General features: G+C 40.5%; 1 protein-coding gene across 4 annotated transcripts in view; it reads left to right on the top strand.

The window, feature by feature from the left end:
- Positions 1–977: 977 nt before the first annotated feature.
- UBE2D2 (ubiquitin conjugating enzyme E2 D2) overlaps positions 978–12,346 on the top strand; it is a 41,024-nt gene continuing 29,655 nt past the window's right edge. Inside the window, exon 1 of one of the 4 annotated variants that reach the window (XM_070746959.1) lies at positions 978–1,413. In XM_070746959.1, coding sequence (XP_070603060.1) covers positions 1,390–1,413 — 24 coding nt within the window. In that variant the 5' untranslated portion in view covers positions 978–1,389. Of the gene's footprint in view, positions 1,570–8,843; positions 8,891–12,346 lie in introns of those variants that run through there. The other 3 variants (XM_070746961.1, XM_070746963.1, XM_070746960.1) reach the window with 3 other exon arrangements.

Below are 12,346 nucleotides of genomic sequence, written 5' to 3'. Positions count from 1 at the left end.
TGCAGTACAGCACTCTACCTGCTGCGCCACCCCGGCTCTTTGTATGGAACTTTCTGAAATCTCCTTTCCAAACTGGCAGTTTAAGCAGGAATTGATGGATGCAAGCATTTGAGCTTTTCTAAATTTTGGTACAGCGATTTGATTAAGAAAGCTGGCAATCCCGCATCTGGTGATTTGATTACTTAAATACATATGTGAATAGATCAGTGTTTCCCAACCTTGGCAACTTGAAGATATTTGGACTTCAACTCCCAGAATTCCCCAGCCAGCATTTGCTGCCTGGGGAATTCTGGGAGTTGAAGTCCAAATATCTTCAAGTTGCCAAGGTTGGGAAACACTGGAATAGATTATTATACAGATCGGTTAATAAATTCATCTAATTTACAATTGTGCATTTTGAGATCCAAACAGCATTTTGGTCTTTCATAGCGAGTGCAGAAAAACGTGCACTATGACCCTTGGATGGCCCACATTTCCTTACCCAAGGGGTTACATTTCTGCACACCCAAGGCGCAGAACCAAACTGGAAGGAAAACATTTGTGTTTTGATTGTGCATATATTACAATAGCAGCAGTTAATTAATACTTGAGGAAGATCTACTGCGTCCTTTTCTTCCTTAAGTAACAGTGGTGCCAAGTGAGCCAAGGGGTTATTTCGTGCAAATCGCGAAGGAGGAGCAAATTCCAGGCAGCCCACCGAGTCTTTCGCTCCAACCAGCTACAGTTCCTGTTACTTCCACAATCTCGCGGTAAAAAAAAATTCTCGGGTTCTCGTTCTGCTCCTCCTAGGAGACAGAGTATCCTTCCGCCCGCCTTCCCTCTTCCTCTTTTCAGGATAATTATTTGTCCGCGGCCGAAGCGGCTCGTTAGCGTGTCGGGCCGCCTGTTCCCGGGCGCGCGGTATACAGAACCCACTTCCCGACCGGCAGCAAAGCACGCCTCTCCGCGCACCCCCCAAAGCCGAACAACAGTCCAAAGCGCATGCGTGACTTTTTGTCGCTCGACTCCCGTCTAGCGGAGGAATCCTATTTAACCTCTCGCGTCATAAAGAACTTCGCGCGGGGAGTGATGCGGCAGGAGCAGTCCCTGCTCTGTGAGGCAGTCACTCAGTGAAAGAGCCCGAGCGTGCTGGGGGAGAGAAAGGGGGAAGAGCGACGGTGAGAAGCGAGCAGGCGAGGGAAGGCAGTGAAAGGGCGGCAGGCGAGCAAAAGAGGTGGGGGCGACGGGAAAGAAGGCAATAAGAGAACACCGGGCTCCCCCCCTGGCCAGCACCCACACCTGTCCTCCCGCTTCCTCCGAAAAGCTTCTGCGCTCCCTCCGCCGCCGGAAAATAGTCCCCCTCCTTCCTTTCCTTCTTCCTGCTTGCCTCTCTCAACAGGCTCCGCCGCGATGGCGCTGAAGAGAATCCACAAGGTGAGAGTCCTTCGGCAGAAGGCCAACCCGGAAGCCCCCTCGGGGCCAGCTTCGGCATGGGTTTCTCCCGCCCCTGGTAGGCCGCGCAGAGGGGCCGGGCTGGAGGAGGCCCCGACCGTGCCGGCGATGCTGGAGCCTCGGTGCCGCCGCTTTTACGTAAGCTCGGTCCGGCTTGGCCTGGGGCGCTCGGGCATCTCCGGCGGGGCTGGAAGGCGTCGCTCGGCGCGAGGACCCCTGGGCCTCCGTCCGCCCAGCTCGCGCTCCTTTCTGGCCTGGGCGGCCTCCCTCGGCCGTGGGGCGGAGGGGGCCCGACTCCAAGCCCGAAAGCATTCACTCGGGCTCGTGGCTTAGCCCAGCTGGACTGGTACCTTCTTCGTGGCATTCGCCGCGGGGAGGAACTAGGCTACCTTTTGTTGCAAAGCGAGATCTCTCTCTCTCTCTGTCTCTCTTTTCTCGGTCAGCCCGCCTTACCCGTCGGTCCCCGGACAAGAACGCAGTCAACCAGCCGCCCCCCCCTCCCGCCCCCGGCTAGACTAGGGTGGTGCGTGGGTTTTTGCAAGAGGCGCAACCTGGCCAACTTGGAAGGGCTTTTCTAGGAGGTTCGCAAAAAGTTAATTGCTTCCGTCACCGGAGCAGGGTTCGGGCACCGTTTCGAAAGTCACCCGTCGTCCAATACATTTCGAAGCGGTTGGGGTCCGAATTGGGTGGCTTGCCGGTGAGCCACAGGTGCGCGCGTCGGGGCATCCCTTCTTAAGAAGTTATTTTGGACCATCTCCTGTACCTTCGTCCTGCTTGGTGCCCTTCCATGGCCTTGCATGAACAAAGGGAAAGCGCTGGAGCCAGTTAAGTGTGCTGACCCCGAGATCTGCTTCAGTGTCCCTCACTACCCGAGGGACACAGCATTTAGAGCAGTGTTTCTCAACCTTGGCCGTTTGAAGATGTGTGGACTTCAACTCCCAGAATTCTGGGAGTTGAAGTCCGCACATCTTCAAACGGCCAAGGTTGAGAAACACTGATTTAGAGTTTAGACTTATATACCACTTTCACAGTGTTTTTACAGCCCTCTCTAAGCCGGTTCTAGAATCAGCATATTGTCCCCAACAATCTGAGTCCTTTTATATGCCCTCTTAAATAATGTGAATAGTTGTTGCTCTCCCGAACCCTTTGTTTCCATTACTGAAATTGAGTGGTCTTGCTGCATCAAAAGTTTATTTGATGTCAAAATACTAAGCAAGAGTATCCTGAAAAGCAATTCTAGGAGTGAATTGTCCTGAACTCAGTGGAGTTTACTTCAAAAGAAGTAAGTATAGAAACTACTGTATCAGAAATATTCTTCTTGCTACTTGCTATAGTTGCAAGAAGAATATTTGGGTGATATCACTGTTCTAATTTGCCAAAGTGTTTTTGTTGTTGTTGTTGTTGTTCAAACAGATGATAATGTTGATACATCAGGATACAATTGGAATCAGTTAAAAATTCTAGGCTCTTGGTTTAGACTTGGGCGTAATAAACACCAGATAATATAATGAATAGTTTAATGCATGCTTGGATAACAAAACTGCTCATAGGAATCAGTGTTCTGGAATAAACAGTAAGTGAAAATGCTACCTCTATTGAAAGCCCTTCTTTTGGAAAATAGTTTTGCTTTAAGGTTGCTAGGGCTGGGAATAAAGGCTCCCAGGTGATCTTGCAGTGGTATTGGTGATGTTATTTTTTATAGTAATGTGTGTTATTGGCTTTTGAGAAACTAACTTTAAAATTTATACAAATGGATCTTGATTGATATTTTTGGGTGTTTAAATATTCTGAATATTTTTTAGTTGTCCGGTTGTAAAACCTAAAACCATTCATTAATAAGAAACTAAAATAAATTTTGTTATTTTATTTTTGTTACAAACTTTGCTTTTCTAAATTTGAGCTAACATATGTATTTTAAAAAATTAAGTTAGAAAGGCTGATGTATTGATCTATGAAAAGTTGCTGAATTGGGCAAGAGTTTTTATGTGCATTTGGATTTCATTCAATGCATATAATTGGCTTACTTAACTGCTAAAGAGCAATCACACGTTAGTTATTGATTTGTTAGTTTTGTGCCATTCTTTAAATATTGAATTTAGGAATAAACTTTTACATAAAATGGAAGAAGAGTCAAATGTATTTTGATTTTATTTAAAAATATTAGATGTCTAGCAGTTTTTTGTTGAATTTGATATATAGCAGATACATAGAGTTCTTTGTTGAATTTGGTAGAAGATTTTTAGGATATTTCTGAGTCAAAATTTTCTGACTTGTGACATTATTTCCTTAAAATACTAAATCAGGATTTTTATGTCATTGTGATTAAATATCTCATCCCATCCTATATAGAAATCATGGTTATTGGTAAAGAACACTTGATATAGTGGAATAAAATTAACAATAGAATTGGGCAGCATAGTGAAACAATATGCAAAAAATGCAAATTTATAAAAAATGTAAGCAATGGGTTTTTTTAAAAAAAAAATCAATTTCTTTTCTGATTTTTAAAAATTCCTTAACATTGTTTATAAATTTGCATTCCTGGCTTTTTTTGTTTTGTTTTTGTGCCCTGCTGAATTCTATTGTTAATTCAATAGAAGACAACAACTTAAAGATCTAAGACTATGCTAACCTTTACTCTTTTTGCTTCTCCCTCATCCCCAGATTCTTCATTCTCCTTGACATCAATTTTCATACATGCTATTCCTTCCCAACCAAATGATTGATGGGAATCTGACTTCTAAATTACATTTTTTCCTTCATAAAGTATTGTAGAAGTCATAATTATGTTTGGCCACAAACAGAAATAGATAATATTTTGAAAACCTGCAGCTATTCCTCAATGTCTCATTGAACCCTTACAGATATCCCACAAAAAAAACCCAAGCACCAACCTGGAAGGTGTACCAAAATACAATTATTTTTTAAAAAAATCAGGAAAAACAATTTTTTTTCATTTCATTAGGAAACAGTCCAAAATATCTGCAAGCAGGCCGAAATGCTCTGCATTGCACTTTCCAATAATCCCAGTATTTTTTGGTTCTTCATCTAAGTTTTACTGATTAGTGTAAAATCTTATTCTTTCCTCTGCCCTTTGAACAGAAGAAAATGATCAGTGGGTTAAGCCAGGAATTTTCTGAAAGTGCCATACTTGGGATAGATTGTTAAGTTAATGGAAGTTCACTATTACTTGATGCCAGTGAAACATCTGTTTCCTTTCGGAAGAAAATCTGGTTGATCAGGCAGTACTAAAACATCCAAACCAGTATTGTTTTTATTTATTCCTTCACTTTGCCCTCCTGCTTTAAACAGTGTTGCCCAGTTCATTGATTTAATTTTCTTAAAGATGTAACCATTTTTTCCTTCTGTTCTTTTTGAAAAAAGTTATCTTAAATATCTTTTTCCTTTCTGTTTATGTTGGCAAACTTTATCTCAACATTATATAATGCCTCATGACAAAGTGTTGTAATAGTGAAAATCAGTGGACACTGCTTATTCATCTTTAGTATCCAACAAGAAAACTTAAGGTTTTCATTATTTATTTACTATTGAATAGTCTATTAATTGGATTGAATCTGTTGTTAAAAGTGCATAGAATACTAATTTTCCCTGCTTATAATCAGTATTTTAGATAGGTGAGTTCAGAAAAAAGTTCAAATTAAAAGGCCAAGTTGAAGATGGATCATCCAGGAGGGGATCTAAACAGATATCTATCCAGTGCCACCAACTTGATGGCACTTAAGCCAAATGAAGCTGGGCAAAAGAAAAAAGCAAGTGTCCTCAGAGCAGAAGAGAGCACATATAATTCCTTCCATCGAGGGATTAATACATGGAACATATTCTGTTTCTGCTTGAAAAATAAGAAATATATATTGAAATGATGTTAGAGGATACTGTACTTGATAGCTAAAGTTGCAAGAGTAATCAGGTCAAACTTTCCCCCCTATAGATGCCTAGACCAGTGTTTCTCAACCTTGGCAACTTGAAGATATTTGGACTTTGACTCCCAGAATTCCCCAGCCAGCGAATGCATTCGCTGGCTGGGGAATTCTGGGAGTCAAAGTCCAAATATCTTCAAGTTGCCAAGGTTGGGAAACACTGGCCTAGACAATTTGAACATTGTCATAAGGTAGTGATGGCGAACCTATGGCACGGGTACCACAGGTGCATGCAGAGCCATATCTGCTGGCACGTGAGACATTGCTCTAGCTCAGCTCCAGCATGCATGAGTACACCGGCCAGCTGATTTGTGGCTCGCACAGAGTCTCTGGTAGGGCATTGCAGCTTCCAAAGACCTCTGGGGGATTGGGGGGAGGTGTTTTTGCCCTCCCCAGGCTCCAGGGAAGCCTCTGGAGCCTGGGAAGGGTGAAAAACGAGCCTACCGGGCTAATCAGAAGTTGGAAAATGTGCTGTTTCTGGCCTCCAGAGGGCCTCTGGGAAGGCAGGGGAGGCAATTTTCACTCTCCCCACATATTGAATTATGGACGTGGGCATTCGCCTAGGCACAATAGTGGGTGTGCATGCACTTTTGGCACCCAATGGAAGAAAGGTTCGCCATCACTGTCATAAGGAGAGCCCTAAGAAAGTTTTATCTAAACATTGTGAGAAATAAAACTGCAGATTGCTTGGTTTTAAGGTAGGTATTTTGGACTTGAAAAATGAGAAATAAAACTATTCTGTTTTAAATTTTTCTTGATTTAAGAGCATTTTAGATACAACACGGAAGAAATTTATATTTGCTAATACAGTAATACCTCTACTTAAGTACTTTTCTAGATAAGAACCGGGTGTTCAAGATTTTTTTACCTCTTCTTAAGAACCATTTTCTTCTTAAGAACCCGAAGGCCCGGCCAGTTTCCTGCCATTTCCCCTGGGTTTCTCTCTCTAGTGCAGTGTATGGGAGGCAGCCTCGCGCCGGGTGTATGGGAGGGATGTGCTCCTCCTCACTGCCTCAGAGTCCCTCTTTTTTTTTTTTTAGCCTTAAAGTTTTGGATTTTTTTGATTTCCCTCCCCTCCCCTTCTTCCTTCAGCAATGACTGTCCTCCTCTTCCTCCACCTCCTCCCACTCAAATTCTGAGCTTTTATTTATTTCTTAATGGGTTTGCACCCATTATTTGCTTTTACATTGATTCCTACGGGAAAAATGCTTCTATTTACAAACACCTGGTCACGGAACGAATTAAGTTCTTAAGTAGAGGTACCATTGTATATGTATTATTTCCTAATACATCAAAGAGAGAAGAATGGAATTTGTATGGCTGCAAGTACCGGTATCATGCAATAAGTAGATTTATTACTCCTTTAAAAATTAATTTGCATCTTTCTTGTCAATAGTAACACAGAAAATACTGAATAATATATTGTTAATCGGAATTGGTATCTGCAAGGTCCATAGCTCTTTATTCTGAAGTTTTATTTTCAGCTTCATGGCATTCAGAAAGTGAATGGAGCAAGTTCCTCAATATTTTCTTATGTTAATTCATGCTTTGGTAGCATTTCTGTATTTTGAAATCTTTAGTTTTTTATTTTTCATTTGATATAGTAAATGAAGGCATGTGAAAACTAATCTGATTGATTAGGGCATAGCATGTTCCAGGTATATGGTTAAATAATTCTTACACTAAATATTTCAAGATATTTTGTATCTTATAAAATAGGGAGCTTTCCCCCCAGATAAATTGCAGATTGTATAGTATCTTAATTATTTGAAGTAGCAATGTTAATGTTACAGTGTTATTATATTTGAATCTCAGGTCTTAAAGACATTTGGGGGTTAATTTGTAACATCTATTCTGAAGTAATCCTTTATATTTTTCTTTTGAATTTCCAGTTTAATTGCTTTCAGGCATGGTAGGATGCCAGAAACAAACTAGTGTATTTTTGTGGTATATTTTTGTAATATATATTTTAGTATAGATTATATAGCTAGTAGAGGTCACAGCTTTTTATCATGTTGAAAAGATTACCCTGTATTGCACATTTAGTATGATATTCACACATTTACTGCAAATATAATTGATATAAGAAACATGTTGATTGAAATGCAGTGTTCTGTGCATAGAAAATACAGTTTCCATACTTCTATGATTAAAAACACAGGATTGCTTATATCACGTTATTTAAAAAAGCTAAAATATTTTGGCAATTATGATAGTCAAAATAAAAAATCATAATTAGACATTGTTAGAAAATAGTGTATGCAGGCAGACTAAAAACTCATGGCACTTTTATTTTAAATTCCAGAATTGGTAGAAGTACTGTATAACACAGGAAACACTCTCTTACCTTCCTCTTTATAGCACTCTGATGTAAGCATCAAAAAGTTTCTAGTACATAGGTAAGCAATGTAGTAGGTACATAAAAGCAACAGGACAATGAAAACAGAAGAGAGGAAACAATAGAAATAGTAGCAAAGGGAATATTTTGATATGCTTCAAATGGTCAAGAATCTGAGCTGTCAGAGGTAATCATGTACAGTGCAAGACACAACAATTCACTCATTCAGCTACTGGCTCTTAAAAATCTTGAGAAGTATAAATAAGAAATTTTAAAATGCATTCTTGTAATCAGTTGAGCTCCATTAGAGGATTGTAGTCCCTCTAGTATCTCTTAAGTGGGAGGAAAAGATTCAGAAATGATCAGAATGGATAAGAATGAGAATGGAAAAACAGGGAGAGATATTCAAAGATAGAGGAATAAGAAAAATAATAATTTGGAGGCAAAACTGGTCATGAGCAAAGGAAGATGAGTTATTTCCCCCCCTCAAAGCTAAGGTAACTTAAAGTGTAACACAAAAAGGACAAATATAATATCATCACAACAACAATTCCTTCAATGGATTTCTAGAGATGGAATGTACCATACTTTTTGGAGTATAAGATGCACTGCCCTCCCCCAAAAGAGGGTAGAATTGTTGGTGCATTTTATACATCAAATACAGCCATTTTTGGCCTCCTGAAACCCCGCCCTATGTGTCAGGCCCGTTTTTCAAAAAAATGGGGTGCACAGAGGCTTTGGGAGGCCTGCAGAGTGCTCCTGGGGGCTGGGGAAGGCAAAAACATGATGGGTGGGGGGTTTGGTAGGTGAAAAATGGGCCCATTTTTGTCCTACCCATCATCCAGGGGCAATCTGCAGTCCTCCCAAACACCTGCGTGCCCCATTTTTGTGCCCCCCACCCCCATCGCTTTTCCTCTCCCCAACTCCCAGGAGTGCTTTGCAGGCCTCCCAAACCCTCTGCATGTCCCGTTTTTGTGAAAACCAAGACACCCAGGGCAAAAACCTTTTGTTTCTTGTTTACCTCTTAAAAATCTTGTGATGTCTTATACATAGGTGCATCTTATACATAGGTGCGTCTTACAGTACGGTAACTATAATTCAGTAGTGGGTAACCTATCCCCACTTCTGTTCTTTTCAGCCATTGAACTTTGTTTGACTATGATTATTGAAAACTCAGGACATGGTGAGTTTGATTTAGATGTTGGAAACACAAGATATAAGCTAGAAGTATTACATTTTTAATATTACATTTGTATTACATTTACACTGTATTACATTTTTTTTAAAAAAGGCCTCCCATAAATTTCTCCAAATTCTTATTGGTGAATTCATGCCCTGGATATTCATTGTAATTTTTTCAGTTCCAAAAGTTGCTACACAAATGTAATTGATGATTTCTGATTCTCTAAGGTAGTTGCTCTCCCTTCTATATAAAAGTACTACTCCTCTTAAGCAGACTAATAGTCCTGTAAATGTTTGGTGTTCTGCTTCAGAAGAACATATCCCAAATTATGCATGCTTTTTTTGTGAATTGATAAAAATCATGTTTAGACCTTATTTTAAATGTGAATTAATATATAGAAGCTTTATTATCTTACATCTGATATGAAGAGATTGAAAATTCTCACCTCTTCAATTATGTTTATGTCATTCTGAAATAAAAACTTACTGATGTTATAAACCAGTTAAGACAAGTTCCATCTTATGGTCAAGTACTGTTTTTTCTGGGTTAATAGCCCTTCTCTTAATTCCAGATGATTATTTTTGAAACATGTAGCTCTTCTTTTGAGGAGACAGATACATCTATGAGGGATTTCATATATTATTTTTGTGATTTTATTCTACACTATTTTTGAAGGAAGAGACAAATATAAATACAACTATTACTTCAGTTTTCCCTTTGTGTTTACACTTCTTATACTTTATAATTATATCTTCTGTACTAAAGCACTACTGTGTTATATATCTAGAGGGCTGGGCAACTCAAGCCTCAATAAATTGTATTGCCAGATTTTTAGAAACCCAGATGTGATTTCTTGCTGGTTTTAAATGGGAGGTGGCAACAGCTTCATTTTTAGGCTTAACACACCCCTAAAATGAAAACAAACTGTCACATTTGGAAGTTCTGGTCCCACCATCTTGCTTGTGACATAGATTCATCGTTTTTGCCTACTGCAGCCCATCGTAAGTACAATGGCAGTCCCCAACTACCAAAGCTTGGCCTGTCCTGGTCTAGTGTATTTCTCAGGGTGTCTGTCTTGTTTTTATTCTGTAAACAACTCTGAATAAAAAGGATATAAATAAATGCCTAGTAATGAAATAGTATGCAGATTGTTCAAAACCATTAAACTTCTTTGTGATTTAAACTTAGAAAATCAGTCCATGCTAATTATTTACATAGACACATAGTTTCTTGCTGCAAAATGTGTACCATGTGAAAGAAGTGTGTGTGTAATGTTTTTACATACATACATACATACATACATACATACATACATACATACATACATATTCTGTCAAATTTTCATTATCAGCAAAAATATGTTACACACACACACCTTGATCCTGGGAGAACAGCAAAACAATGGAATATTTTTTTGACAGATATACTGTCAAAAGATATTCCATTGTTTTGCTGTTCTCCCAGGATCAAGGTGTGAGGTTTAGGGCAGGGGTCCTCAAACCTTTTGAACAAGGGGCCGATCCATGGTTCCTGAGACTGTTGGGGCAGACTGGGTGGGTGGGCTTTGCTAGGTGGTCATGTGGCTGGTTGATCTTGCTTTGTCCTTGCTGTAGTTGCTCAACCCAAGGAATCCATTTACTTAACACTCTTCCACAAAAGGGAAAAAGAGCACAAACTTTCCTGTTACTTGCCTAATTTCATTATAACAGTAGCTTCAGGCTCCTTAAAATTGGCCATTTAAAAAAGGGTAAAATAAACAGGGTTTCCTTCAAAATAATTTCTTAGCAACCAGGGAAGACATAGGAGACCAGACTTCTTTTCTGAATTATTTCGTATTACAGGGCTAAAAGTCTGAAAGAGAATTCAAACTGATTTGCTTTTTGCCACACTTGTGCATGTGTATACACACACATGAAAGCTACCAAAATTGTTCAGCAACAGATTTGGTGGATGTACTTTTTTATATGGCAAGAATCAAAGCGGTGGTGGGTGAATTCTCCTTCAAGCATTATACTGTGATTGCATTTGAATTAGTATTAGCCAACTTCAGCTGATTTTGAAAATGCTAGGAGACATGTCTCCCACCTACCCTCTTTTAAAACATTACTTTAAAAGCAGCCCGTCCCCTTCTCCTCCACCAGCTCTGGATCACCTGGCTGTGAAAACATCCTGAAAGGCTATTTTTAAAGCATTTAAAAAGACTTTTAATTTAAAGCAATACTTTAGTACTGCGTTACTTTACAAGCTGGCAACTGCTTTTCAAGGCAACATCACCCCCTTCCCTACTTACCCACTAATAAGATGGCCCTCCCCTGCCCCCTTCGGCCTTACCTTCAGCAGCATCTGTGTGATCAGAAGCCCAACCGGTGAAATAACAAACCAAAAGTGCTGCTGGCATGGATGCTCGCTGGAAGATAAGACTGACAGTGAAGGGCGGGGCGAGGGGCAGGGCTTGACCCTACCACTCTGTGGACCAGATACTTTGCATTTGCAGTCCATATCTGGCCCAAGGGGCCGTGCTTTGAGGATGCCTATTTTGGGGTATGCAGGGAAAATTAAACCACTGTGTCGTTTCTCATTAGTTCCATGGGCAGGTTGGAACTTTTTGTAGAATTAGGGCTGTACACATTTCTTCTAGAATAAATTGTACATATTGTACATAGATTGTACATATAGAGTACTTGTGGGAGATTTTTTTAAAAAACAAGTTGTAAACCTGGTGCTTTTTAAAAAAATTTAATTTATTTATTTATTTAGATTTGTATGCCGCCCCTCTCCGCAGACTCGGGGCGGCTCAGAACAAAGTGAAAAAACAATTTACAACAAATCTAAATTTCTACTAAAAACATTTAAAAACCCCATTTTCTAAACACACATACATACACACACACCATTCATTAATTGTATATGCCCGGGGGAGATGTCTCAGTTCCCCCATGCCTGACGACACAGGTGGGTTTTAAGAAGCTTACGAAAGGCAAGGAGAGTAGGGGCAGTTCTAATCTCCAGGGGGAGTTGGTTCCAGAGGGTCGGGGCCGCCACAGAGAAGGGTCTACCCTGGGGCCCGCCAACCGACATTGTTTAGTTGACGGGACCCGGAGAAGGCCCACTTTGTGGGACTTAATCGGTCGCTGGGATTCGTGCGGCAGCAAGCGGTCTCGGAGATATTCTGGTCCAGTGCCATGAAGGGCTTTAAAGGTCATAACCAACACTTTGAATTGTGACCGGAAGTTGATCGGCAACCAATGCAGACTGCGGAGTGTTGGTGAAACAAGGGCATACCTAGGTAGGCCCATGACTGCTCTCGCAGCTGCATTCTGCACAATCTGAAGTTTCCAAACACTTTTCAAAGGTAGCCCCATGTACAGTAGTCGAGCCTCAAGGTGATGAGGGCATGAGTGACTGAGCAGTGAGTCCCGGTCCAGATAGGGTCGCAACTGTTGCACCAGGCGAACC

Source organism: Erythrolamprus reginae, chromosome 3, assembly GCF_031021105.1.
Source record: "Erythrolamprus reginae isolate rEryReg1 chromosome 3, rEryReg1.hap1, whole genome shotgun sequence".
In the NCBI taxonomy this organism is placed as follows: Eukaryota; Metazoa; Chordata; class Lepidosauria; order Squamata; family Dipsadidae; genus Erythrolamprus; species Erythrolamprus reginae.
Note: the sequence above shows the minus strand (reverse complement) of the source record. Positions and strands in the feature narration are given on the sequence as shown.